The sequence below is a fragment of the Ictalurus furcatus genome, chromosome 6, assembly GCF_023375685.1.
Source record: "Ictalurus furcatus strain D&B chromosome 6, Billie_1.0, whole genome shotgun sequence".
Taxonomy (NCBI): Eukaryota; Metazoa; Chordata; class Actinopteri; order Siluriformes; family Ictaluridae; genus Ictalurus; species Ictalurus furcatus.
The window spans coordinates 24,046,112-24,058,649 of NC_071260.1; the positions used below are offsets into that span (position 1 = coordinate 24,046,112).

General features: G+C 39.7%; 1 protein-coding gene across 3 annotated transcripts in view; it reads left to right on the forward strand.

Annotated features, from left to right (window-relative positions):
- Positions 1 to 470: 470 nt before the first annotated feature.
- The window catches only part of si:ch211-67e16.4 (uncharacterized), a 13,186-nt gene continuing 1,118 nt past the window's right edge, over positions 471 to 12,538 (forward strand). Inside the window, exons 1-5 of one of the 3 annotated variants that reach the window (XM_053627225.1) lie at positions 471 to 2,173; positions 5,970 to 6,341; positions 8,769 to 8,816; positions 9,011 to 9,110; positions 9,203 to 9,884. In XM_053627225.1, the coding sequence (XP_053483200.1) occupies positions 1,171 to 2,173; positions 5,970 to 6,341; positions 8,769 to 8,816; positions 9,011 to 9,110; positions 9,203 to 9,353 (1,674 nt within the window). In that variant the 5' untranslated portion in view covers positions 471 to 1,170 and the 3' untranslated portion in view covers positions 9,354 to 9,884. Of the gene's footprint in view, positions 2,174 to 5,969; positions 6,342 to 8,768; positions 8,817 to 9,010; positions 9,111 to 9,202 lie in introns of all 3 variants that reach the window. The other 2 variants (XM_053627226.1, XM_053627224.1) reach the window with 2 other exon arrangements.

Consider the following 12,538-nt stretch of genomic DNA (forward strand, 5'->3'; position numbering starts at 1 on the left):
CTAAATGGGACTACAGGCATTGTCGGGGACATTAAACCTAATTACGCCGAACAGGAAAAAAAAACTTTGCCGATAAAATGGTTCAGGTACGATGTGCCCAAGTCCCTAAAAATGTGCATGAAGATTCATCCACAGAGTAAATCCATATTATGGAAAATGTTTTTAAATCAAGTTTGGAAAAGTTCTCAGAAGTTTGGTGATGGTGACATTGAAGTCCACTAACCGTGGTGTAGTTCGTTTATAGCGTACATTAGCTGTTTATTTCTGCGGATTGTATTTAGGCTTCAAACTTCATAAAAGCTGTGTTCATTTGTGAAAGTTTTCTCGATGTACAAAATGTGTTAGTGTTGTAAACTTTTGTTGATCACAGCACTTATATTTTGCATAATCCAAAAGTCTATGGGAAAATCCTATTGGGTTTTTGTCAAGGGAACCAGTGTGATGCTAACTTCCGGGTTCCGGTACGAAATGACGTCATCCTGCACCACTCTATAGAGATTATACCACAAGATGCAAACCACTCACCAGCAGTAAGAATCAGAAAGCCAGACTGGATCTGGTCCCGACAAAAATGCAGCTCCGCCCTGTTCTACAAGCTGCAGCCAGGACCTTCTCGGTAACTCTGGTAGTACTCATATGGCCTGTAGGTGGCAGTGCAATATTTTTTGCGGTGCATAACTTTATACCAGAGTAAGAAGAAAGCGGAAGTCTATGTCGCGTCTCAATTGGCTTCATATCCCCTATATTAGTGCACTCAGTAGGGTATGAAATAACGGCTTTTACGCCTGGGGTAGTGTACTGTATATTCAAAAGGACCCGTTTTGGGATTCGGCCCTAGATAGTTTTAAACGACTGTTTTGTTTTCCTAGGATGTTAGACGACAATGAGAGATTGGGGTTTCAGTGAATTACTTACAAATTAAATCATTTTCGAAGTGCTTATTGTGTTAACATTAAATATAGCACGATAAGAGAGGCACAGCTGCGCTATTTTAGCTCTGCGGATAAACAACAATTAGATAAGGTTGCTAACTAGCGTTTACGTCGTGCTAAATTACGTTCCCTAGCTAGGTAATCTTCCAGCGGGATTGGTCGTCGCGGTTAGTTGCTAAGGATAAACTAAAACTGCACACCAGCGGCGCATTCGCGTCTCAATCGAATCATATTCACAATGGACGTGAATTTGACCATTTCTCTGATGAGAGGTCAGATGGGAGTGGTGATTGAGAAGGCCGTGAACGCGGCCGTGGAGACGGTGTTGGGAGAGATGATCCGGGTGATGAGCCTCAAGTTCGAGCAGCTCCGGAGGGAAATGACGGCCAAAGAGAAGGAGAACGAGGACATCAGGAAGATGCTAGAGACGACTCGGTGTCAGATGAAGATCCTGCGGCAGAAATATGTTAATGCACTGAACACTAAAGACGACAGACATGCCTTTGCGCCACACAAAGCACAGATAGGTCAGATGAACACAACCAGACACACAGCCGGTCAACTGGACACAACCAGACACACAGCCGGTCAACTGGACACAACCAGACACACAGCCGGCCAACTGGACACAACCAGACACACAGCCGGCCAACTGGACACAACCAGACTCACAGCCGGCCAGCTGGACACAACCAGACTCACAGCCGGCCAGCTGGACACAACCAGACTCACAGCCGGCCAGCTGGACACAACCAGACTCACAGCCGGCCAGCTGGACACAACCAGACTCACAGCCGGCCAGCTGGACACAACCAGACTCACAGCCGGCCAGCTGGACACAACCAGACTCACAGCCGGCCAGCTGGACACAACCAGACTCACAGCCGGCCAGCTGGACACAACCAGACACACAGCCGGTCAGCTGGACACAACCAGACACACAGTCGGTCAGCTTGACACAACCAGACACACAGCCGGTCAGCTGGACACAACCAGAGCCCATCAGGTCACAGCTGATCATGGGGTGCCACTGAGAAGACGTTCCTCAAACACAGGATCACCCTGTGCTGAACCTCTCACACTTGCTCTCAAACCCCGAAACCCTGAACCAGCTCATGCAGCGCTGCCTGTCGCTAAAACTCATAAAGTGGTCCATGAAGCTGTCCCTACAGAGAGCTGCCAAAATGCTGAAATTTTCAATGAGGAGGTGCCGGGATTAAAAGTACATCTGGGATTGAAAGGTATAGGAAATGATACATGTGCCGTTAATTGTATTATAATTAGTCGGGATCCCTATAACCGATATTGAGGAGATACTGAAAGCCTCTTAGTAACTGAGCAAATTCTACTAGCTTCTGTTTGCCAGGTTACGCAGAAGTCTCACAGGCATGATGGTGACATGTTACCAAAATTTTTACCAAAACTGCCAAAATTTTTTGTGAATAACCTCATTGGAAATATAAACTTCACCATTTATACACTTTTTAAATCTGTCTGTGAGCCTCCACTATATATGTCCCTTGTGAATAAGCTGAAATACAGGCATCAGCATTGTAAGTGATGTTCTAGAAAATTAATGAGCACATTCTGACCAATTAGATTCGAGAATTCAGAGGCGCTGTGGTATAATTTGATTCTGACAAAATCCAGATAATGATTGGATTCACATACATCTCACACTGGAAAACTGGAAAATTCAGATCAGATATGGTTAGAGTTTCAGATTTGATCAGTATTCAATCAGTGCATTCCTAATTAATTTTATAGTAATCAAAAGCATGATAATCCAGATACAGTATTGAACATGTCAACATTTTTTTCAGTAAATATATTTCCAATGAGGTTATTCACATGAAATTTTCACCAGACAACAGTATTAACTCAAGAAATCTGGAAATATAAAGAATTCACAACATTAAAGTCCATAAATAAAGTGGAATGACACAGAAAAAAAAGTATTGACCATTCTAAGAAAAAGCAGTTCTCCAAGGCAAGGAACCAGCTGAAATCCGTAAATAATTATACCCCCTATCTATGCAAATTAATATCAGCTGGGTTAATAAATTGATGGTCTATAAAAAGGCTTTTCGTTACCAAGATGTCACACAAGAAACATCTCATGATGGTTAAAAGCAAAGATCTCTCCCAAGACCTTTGCAACCTTATTGTTGATAAACATATTGATGGAATCTGATACAGATGTATTTCAAAACTTCTGAATCTTCCAGTAAGCACCTTTGGAGCCATTATCCACAAGTGGAAGCAACATCACTCCGTCATCAACCGGCCATGCACAGAAGCTCCTCGCAAGATTTCTGACCAGGGAGTCAGAAGAATAATCAGAAGCACTGCACATCACCCTAAAAACACAATACGAACAGTGAAGTTTGGACGTGGAAGCATCATGATATGGGGCTGTTTTTCATCGCATGGTACTGGCAGACTTCATATAATTGAAGGAACGATGAATGGAGCACTTTACCAGGAGATTCTTGAGAAGAATCTGCTGCCATCCACCAGGATGATGAAGATGAGACGTGGGTGGACTTTCCAGCAGGAGAACGATCCACAGCATACAGCAAACAAAACTCTTGGTTTTCTTGGTTTCAGAGAAAATAAATCAAGATGTTAGAAAGACCCAGTCAATCACCTGACTTGAATCCAATTGAACAAGATTTAAAGACAATATATTTAGAAGAATGGGCCAAAATCACACCTGAATACTGCGGCCCATTAATTTCTTCATACAGGAAGCATCTTGAAGCTGTCGTTACAAACAAAGGCTTCTCCACTAAGTATTAAATACATTTCAGTTAGTCTGTTCAATACTTATTTCCTGTCTCATTCCACTTTATTACACATAACTTCATTTATGGAAGTTATACTTTATTTAATACCAAAGTCTGGTGAAAATTTTTTGTGAATAACCTCATTGGAAATATAAACTTCACCATTTATACACTTTTTAAATCTGTCTGTGAGCCTCCACTATATAAGTCCCTTGTGAATAAGCTGAAATACAGGCACAGCGCTTCACTTTTTCCACATTTTGTTATGTTACAGCCTTATTCCAAAATGGATTAAATTCATTACTTTCCTCAAAATTCTACAAACAATACCCCATAATGACAACGTGAAAGAAGTTTGTTTGAAATCTTTGCAAATTTATTAAAAATAAAAAACAAAAAATCACATGTACATAAGTATTCACAGCTTTTGCCTTGACACTCAAAACTGAGCTCATTTGCATCCTGTTTCCACTGATCATCCTTGAGATGTTTCTACAACTTGATTAGAGTCCATCTGTGGTAAATTCAGTTGATTGGACATGATTTGGAAAGGTACACACCTGTCTATATAAGGTCCCACAGTTAACAATGCATGTCAGAGCACAAACCAAGCCATGAAGTCCAAGGAACTGTCTGTAGACCTCTGAGACAGGATTGTATCGAGGCACAGATCTGGGGAAGGGTACAGAAACATTTCTGCAGCATTGAAGGTCCCAATGAGCACAGTGGCCTCCATTATCCATAAATGGAAGAACTTTGGAACCACCAGGACTCTTCCTAGAGCTGGCCGCCTGGCCAAACTGAGCGATCGGGGGAGAAAGGCCTTAGTCAGGGAGGTAACCAAAACCCCCATGGTTACTCTGATAGAGCTCCAGCATGTCTCTGTGGAGAGAGGAGAACCTTACAGAAGAAAGTTATACATCCTACATCTCTGCAGCACTCCACCAATCAGGCCTGTATGGTAGAGTGGCCAGACGGAAGCCAGTCCTCAGTAAAAGGCACATGACAGCCCATTAGGGGTGTACTCACTTTTGTTGCCAGCGGTTTAGACATTAATGGCTGTGTGTTGAGTTATTTTGAGGGGGCAACAAGTTTACACTGTTATACAAGCTGTACACTCACTACTTTACATTGTAGCAAAGTGTCATTTCTTCAGTGTTGTCACATCAAAAGATATAATCAAATATTTACAAAAATGTGAGGGGTGTACTCACTTTTGTGAGATACTCTGTGTGTGTGTGTGTGTGTGTGTGTGTATATATATAAAAGACACTATTAGCATCACACATACATACATATACATACATATATATACATACATACATACATACATATATATATATATATATATATATATATATATATATATATATATATACACACATATATATATGTATATGTGTATATATATATATACATATATACATATATATATGTGTGTATATATATATATATACACACATATATATATGTATATGTGTATATGTATATATATATACATATATACATATGTATATATATATACATATGTATATATATATAATGTATATATGTATGTATGTATGTGTATATATATATATATATATATATATATATATATATATATATATATATATATATAATGTATGTATATATATGTATGTATGTATGTGTGATGCTAATAGTGTGTCTTTTTCAGTGTATTTAAGTCTGCATTAATAGTAACACTGTTTTGAATGCTGTTAAGGCGCACACACACAAAAAAGGTGTCCTCTTTTTGGAAGACCAGAATATGGTCACTGTAGCTTTTGTGATGTAATGTTACCCGCATCAGGGACGGTGATCTTTTATTTATTTATTCATTCATTTATTTATTTATTTTCTTAAAACCAATCCAAATATTGAACCTGTTTTATGCTTAAAATAAGCTCTAAATAACAATATTTTAGATCATATTGCTTTTCTCTTGACTTTATTTACATATGTGACCTTGAAGTAATCCAAAAATAATCAGATTACATTACTTTCATATTGTGATACTTGGATTACGTTACTGAATACATTTTTGATGAAGTAATTTGTAACTCTAACGGAATATATTTTTAAAGTAACCCTCCCAACCCTTCCTGCATTATAAGTCGCGACAGTGCGTACAAGCATGTACGTGTCTCTCTGTCATGATATGGAAGCTGTGTTGATGTTTTAAATGTACTGATTAAAATAAAATGTTAAGAATTATAATAACTATTTTGTATTTATTTTTTTATAGTGGAGAACTCAAGCGGCACCGTACCAGAGAGCATCAATCCTCTATGGAGTCAAACACCTCAAACGTCCACAGATGCTGAACACACAGAGATAGCAGACCCAAACCCCGTGGCTTATACAAGCGAGGTGCTGATCCCAGTCATGGCAGACTGCCGAGAGCCCGACTTAAAGATTAAACAGGAGGAAGCCGAGGTCGAAATTGTAGAGGTGAAGGAGGAGCAAGCGGAGCCGTCCACTTCGGAGCTTCCTAGGATTGAACTACATCAGCATTTGGCTGGAGCAGGAATAGCCATAGAGCTGCCAGTGACTCAACAGTGCAACCAGATACCTTCAGTCACTGAACCGGCTTTCATGGGTGTGGACCCAAGCACATGTGAGTTGGAGCTGATCGTTCTCTTATTTTCCATATAATTAACAACTGTAGTAACAATTTACTTTGGTTTGGCTTCGTATGCTGTTGAGCGAGAAAGTAATAGCCATTTATAATGATCTGTTTTGGCAATTCAGAGCCATACCTAACACAATTAACTAAAATAAACGCAGCCAGAATAACAGATCATATGAATGAACCAAAGATGTCTGTGTTGTTGATTATACGCTAATCAAAATATTGTTTTTGACTTTTGCGGTTTACTATTTATCACAGTTGTGGTTTTTATGTTGCATTGTTTCAGCTGTCTACATATAAGCAAGGGATATAGTGCTGAACACTAGCGTACTGAATATTTTCTTTAATCTCACAGTTTCAGACAGATTGACAAAGTACAGGCTTTTCACATTCCTCACTATTTTCTCTTCTCTCTCTCAAATAAGACTGTCCAAGTAAAAAAAAAAAAAAATCGAAAATGATCAAATGTGATAGAATTCTGGTTTCAGGTGGGATTAAATCTTAAATTTAGCTTAAAGTAAATTTAGTCCTTAAGATAAAATGCAATCAGGTCACTTCTTATTAGCCACAGTGTGTCAGTCTTTTTGTCCACTTTCCTGGCCACAAACTTCAGAATCTTCCAGGCTGATTGCGATGCACTTCTGTGTCAGTTGAATATAGTGACGTGATTTTTTTTTTTCCTGAGCATGATATACCCACTGGATTGAAAGCTATATATAAGATATATAAAATATAAGGTATTCCAGGGTTTTATTTGAACAAGTTAATTCCAAGTAAACAATATACACTCCATGAGCACTTTATTAGGAACACTATACTAATCCTGGGTAGGGCCTTACTTTGCTCTCGAAACAACCGCGTTCTTCGTGGCACGGATTCCACAAGATGTTGGAAACGTTCCTGTGAGATTCTGGTCCATGTTGACATGATTACATCACACAATTCCTGCAGATTTTTCAGGTGCACTTTCATGCTGCAGATCTCCCGTTCTTCGACATCCCAAAAGTGTTCTACTGGATTCAGATCCGGTGACTGGGAAGACCACTGAAAAACACTGAACTCATTGTCATGAAACCAGTTTGAGACAACTTTTGCTTTGTGACATGATGAAGATGGTAAATAGTGGCCATAAAGGGATGCACATGGTTGCACATCATCAAGCGATGATTGATTGGTATTACCGGGCCCAAAGTGTGCCAAGAAAATATTCCCCACATCATTACACCACCTCCACCAGTCTGGACTGTTGGCTTCAGAACTTCAGCAGGTTGGCTCCAAATTCTGACCCTGCTGAAGTTCTCAAGCCAGCCCTTCTGGTCCAATCACGCCACGGCCAAATTCACTGACATCGCATTTTCCCCCCATTCTGCTGTTTAACTGAAGCTGCCGGCCCGTATCTGCATGATTTTATGCATTGCGCTGCTGCGACATGATTGGCTTATTAGATAATAGCATGAATGAGTAGGTGTAAAGGTGTTCCTAATAAAGTGTTTGGTGAGTGTATGTACATGTGTTTGCTGACAGGCTACAGGAGAAGGTTGTTGGGTGGGTTGTCTGAAGTCAAATGGCCTCTTATCTGTCACCGTGTTTATTGACAAAAAGTACCAGATTCTCTAGTAAAAGTTAAAAGCTTGATTTATTTGACTATGGCTGCGTCCGAAATGGCGTACTACTCCACTACACAGTAGTCGAAAAGCAGTACGCCAGAGGGGTAGTATGTCCGTATTCTCACTAGGCGAGAAATACCCAGATGGCGTACTGCTTCCGGTAAGATTTTGCAGTATATGTAACCGATGGACACTACGCTAGTCAAAAATCCCATAATGCAACGGGACTGGTGCAGACGAGCTCAGAAAAAAATGGTGGAAGACAGCGCGTCGGCTCTTTTTAAGTATTAAACCTTGGTTAAACAGGAATTGTTTAAAAATACCCGAATAAATAGTTAACTTGTTAAAGGTTTAAACAAGAAAACAGGTGTCACAGGGTTTGAAAGCTTTTTTGTGGTCTCCATCATGCCTTAGCCGGCCAAGCTAACCGCAACGAATTTACCTCAGCCTGTTAACCCCGCCCACATTACATTACTAATTCACTTAACTTTCCTCATGTGCATTTTGCCGTTAGCGTGGTTGCTTTAATCTGGTGGTCCCTTTTAAGACTTTAGTGTTTATGATGACGTCGGCAGTCACATGACAATGCCAACATGGCGGCTGTAGTATGTAGAGGATTGTATTCATACTACACACACATACTGATTAGTACGTACTGTTTCGACGGCCGTGCAGTAGGTACTGCATCGAATGGAGAACGTACTGTCACAGTACACGATTTCGGATGCAGCCTGTGTCATGTAAATGTGATGTAAATCCTACATCTATAAATGGGTACTGACGCGAAGACTCTTGCTGGTTTGAGGTCTCCATGTAAACAAGACGTTTATGGAGCTCAGGATCAGAAGAACAGGTGAGTGTTTCTGTCTTTGCAGTCAATCTTACTTTCACAGTGTCTAAAAAAATTAGAAACCACACACTGGAAAAAAAAAAACAATAAAAATTTGTATGATGTTTTAACATAAACGATATCTTCAATATTTAAAATCTAACCTCAACAAACTAAGAGTTGTAAATAACATTTTCTATACCTGGTTAATTGTACAGTAGACCGACAAAGCAGCATGGAGAAGTCCAGGAGATACAGAGAGAAAATAAATGCAGATCCTGCCAAGAAGAAGGCCATGCTGGAAGCAAGACGGCGAAGGTTCACCATTCCTTCTGTTGCTTTATTAGCATGTTCTGGATGACCTCTTTTCACAAATTCTTAGTATTTTAACATTCTAACTTTTTTTTCAGGTACCAGGAAAGAAAAGCCAGAGGAGAGATCACGTCCAGTAAACTACTCCCGGTGGAAAAGAGAGTGAAGCTACAGCAGAGATGGGCAGAATCAAAGCAACGACAAAGAAGAAGAGCAAAAATCCAAAACAAATTAATGTTTAGCCATTAAAACACTTCTTAAGTTAATGATTAGTTAATGGTAATGATTTGTATATTGTCATCATGTATATTTTATATCATGTTTGAGCCACATGATCTGACGATAATTACATTCTTTCGTCATCCAGACTGTTTATTTAACTTAAACTGAATCTCATTTAGAACCTTAAATATATTATGACAATAATGTGAAACTAATAAATTAATTTTTGGTTCTGGTCACAATAAATTCATTGTCTGTACATTTAGTGTATATTTTTTTGTCCTTTTATGTAGAACTATATAAAGGTATTTTAACATGAGTGTTAAGGTTACAGCATGCACACACAACTTTATGGATGAAGTAGAGGGAGAATAATGATGGTCTGTAATGTCTTGAAAGAAACCCTCATGTTTACACGCTCCTTTTCTCTTAATCTGCTTTCAGATACCGAGTCTCAGCTTGCTGTGGCAGATACGCAAAGGCAGATGCACCCGTTCTGTAAAGATCTGATGCTGTATGAGGATTACAAGAGGAAACGTATAGAAGTGCGTAAACGCAGCGAGACCCGACGGCGCGAGCTGGAGCGGACACTTCCGCAGGCTCTTTTGGCCGACCTGGTGAAGGAACGCAGGGAAAAGACTCGACTCCGGGTGGCCCGCTGGAGAGCCAAACGCAAGCTGCAGGCCTGCCTGATGGCACAGGCGGCACAATTTAACAGTACGCAGGCTCTCTACGCTCAGCACAACGGCAGGAGGAGAGCAGGGGCTGCTCCACAGCAGGGGGGCATCGGCCTTGGCACGGCCCAGTCCGAGACTGGTGTGTACACCATGCCGCTGCAGATGGGCACCAGTCCTCTATTGACAGCACAAAGACTCAGCATGGCTGAGGGTCAAATGCAGCCTGGAGCCTCTGTGTTTGTGCAGCAGAGAACTTCAGCAGCTGGATCTGAGACCTACCAGTGAAACTTTAAAAATTGTTTTGGCACAGCGATACAGAGAGAGCGTGCATTTCTGACCTGCATACTTTGTTTTTACAGTCTGTTATAATAAGCATTATCATCATAAAAGGATAAAAAGGTGAACCATCCAACAAGAAGATGGCTTTAGATGCTTGATGGACATTTTCTTGCATACGAAAAAGAAAACAAAATTCTTGTAGTTCTTAAGGAACCCAAAGAACTACTATTCCATATTTTAACGTTGCTGGAAGGAATGTGTACACAGGTTTTCTCAACCTTGTACATCATGTGCATCAGAGTTCACTGTGCTTTAGGGCTGCAACTAACGATTATTTTCCTCATCGATTAGTTGGCCGATTATTTTTCTGCTTAATTGATTAATTGGAGGGGGCGGGGCAAACTTTCAGTGCACTTTTTTGGGGGTTTATTTTTAAAATAAAATCCACAAACTGAGTGTTACAAATATAAACTTCAGACTAAAACTTTACACAACTGTTCGTCCAAAACAGAAAAGAACATAACACACACACCAGAATATATATTATTAATTTAGGACTGTAGTTTAATTCGGTGCTTTTTGTGCATCCGTAAAAGTATTTATGCGTTATTTTTTTATGGATGCACAAAAAGCACCGAATTAAACTACAGTCCTAAATTAATAATAAAAACTCCCTTTCACTGCATCTTGTGGTTTCTGTTACTCACTGCCTTTAGGAATATTATTTACTTGTGTTTACTTTTGATCATAATGTTTTAATTAGACATTACAGATCTTACTCGCGCTATACTCTGTATCAGCGCGTCTACACCGCACGTGATCAGCAACGCAGCCTCGTTACTAATATCACTTCCGTTATAATAAACAACAGGATTTACACTGTTAGCGAGCAAATACATCATATAATGACAATAAACTAGAATTAAATTAAACCTTTTAAGCAGCTTGCACCAGTTTCCCCTGCCCCTTACACACAGTGGAACGTTTTGGATATAAACATAAGTTGGTGCTCGTGCAGCACTGTTTGATCTCTGCAGTGTTTAATATAAAATGCTCCCTGCCTTACAGGACTTTCTTCCTCAGTCACGTGACGTTTTCGCCTCCGTCTGATGGAGATTGAGATCATGTTAGGAATAAAAGTTAACGCTAACAGAAAGTAAACTGAAGAAAGTCATCGTCCGTGACTCTGGGTGTCTGCTAATGCTAGCGTGCGTATGACGTCATGCGCCGTCGCCTAGAAGTGGCTTATACTTCCGGTTAGTAAAAAAAAACACACTAGTGTTATATTTGAGATGATATTACCTTTCTAAAATCCACACACTAGACAGTAGTGCAGAGTGCATAGTGTAAGTGTGCAGTACTTCATTTGGGACACAACTTTAGTATTTACTCTCCGAAGCGTGTTTTCGGAACAGAAGTAACGTAATGAGGAAATCTCCCCTGTGCGGCGCGCAGACCACCTAATTGATAATGAGATTCATTGACAAAGATTTTCATAATTGATTATTATTGATTTTATCGATTAGTTGTTGCAGCTCTACTGTGCTTGGACCTGATACACGATGAAATCTTCAGGGGCCACATGAAAGACGTGTCAGATGAAGCAATTGCTGAATTCTGACCGATAGGACAGCTATATGGCAGGAAGGACAATAAATTTAAAGGACTGGACCTTGAGGCTTGCAGAAATAAGAAAGAAACACGCTTCTACCAATGAATAGGACGTATTATAGGCTAATTCTTTCGCTTGAAGTCCAGTTGTGTGTTTTTATATACCAAAACATTTGTAATTGTGTCACTGTTTATCAACCTTTCTTTATCCCTTACAATTAAACGTTTTTTTTTTTGTCAATGTGTCTTTAGGACTAATATTTGTAAACCACATCAGTACAGATTGGCTGACCACATCTCCTAAAATATGTAATACACTGTGATGAATAATGGCCTAATTAATGTCTCCCTGTAGATACAAATTAGTTGTCAGTAGGACAACAGCTGGCTATCTTACATTGTTTTCCAAGTTATAATAAAGGATGGAAAATTCAAAAGTTCCATATATGGACAGGGGTGGAACTTGTTGAAAATGCTGTTTGATAGTCCATTACTCCGCAATATGGTGTGTTTGACATTTCTGTAAGGAGCAGATAATGAAATGATTATGATGCAATATTTATTTATGATTACAAGATTTTGTGTGTGTGTGTCTGTATATATGTCTATGTATACCCATCAGCTATAACATTAAAACCACTGGAA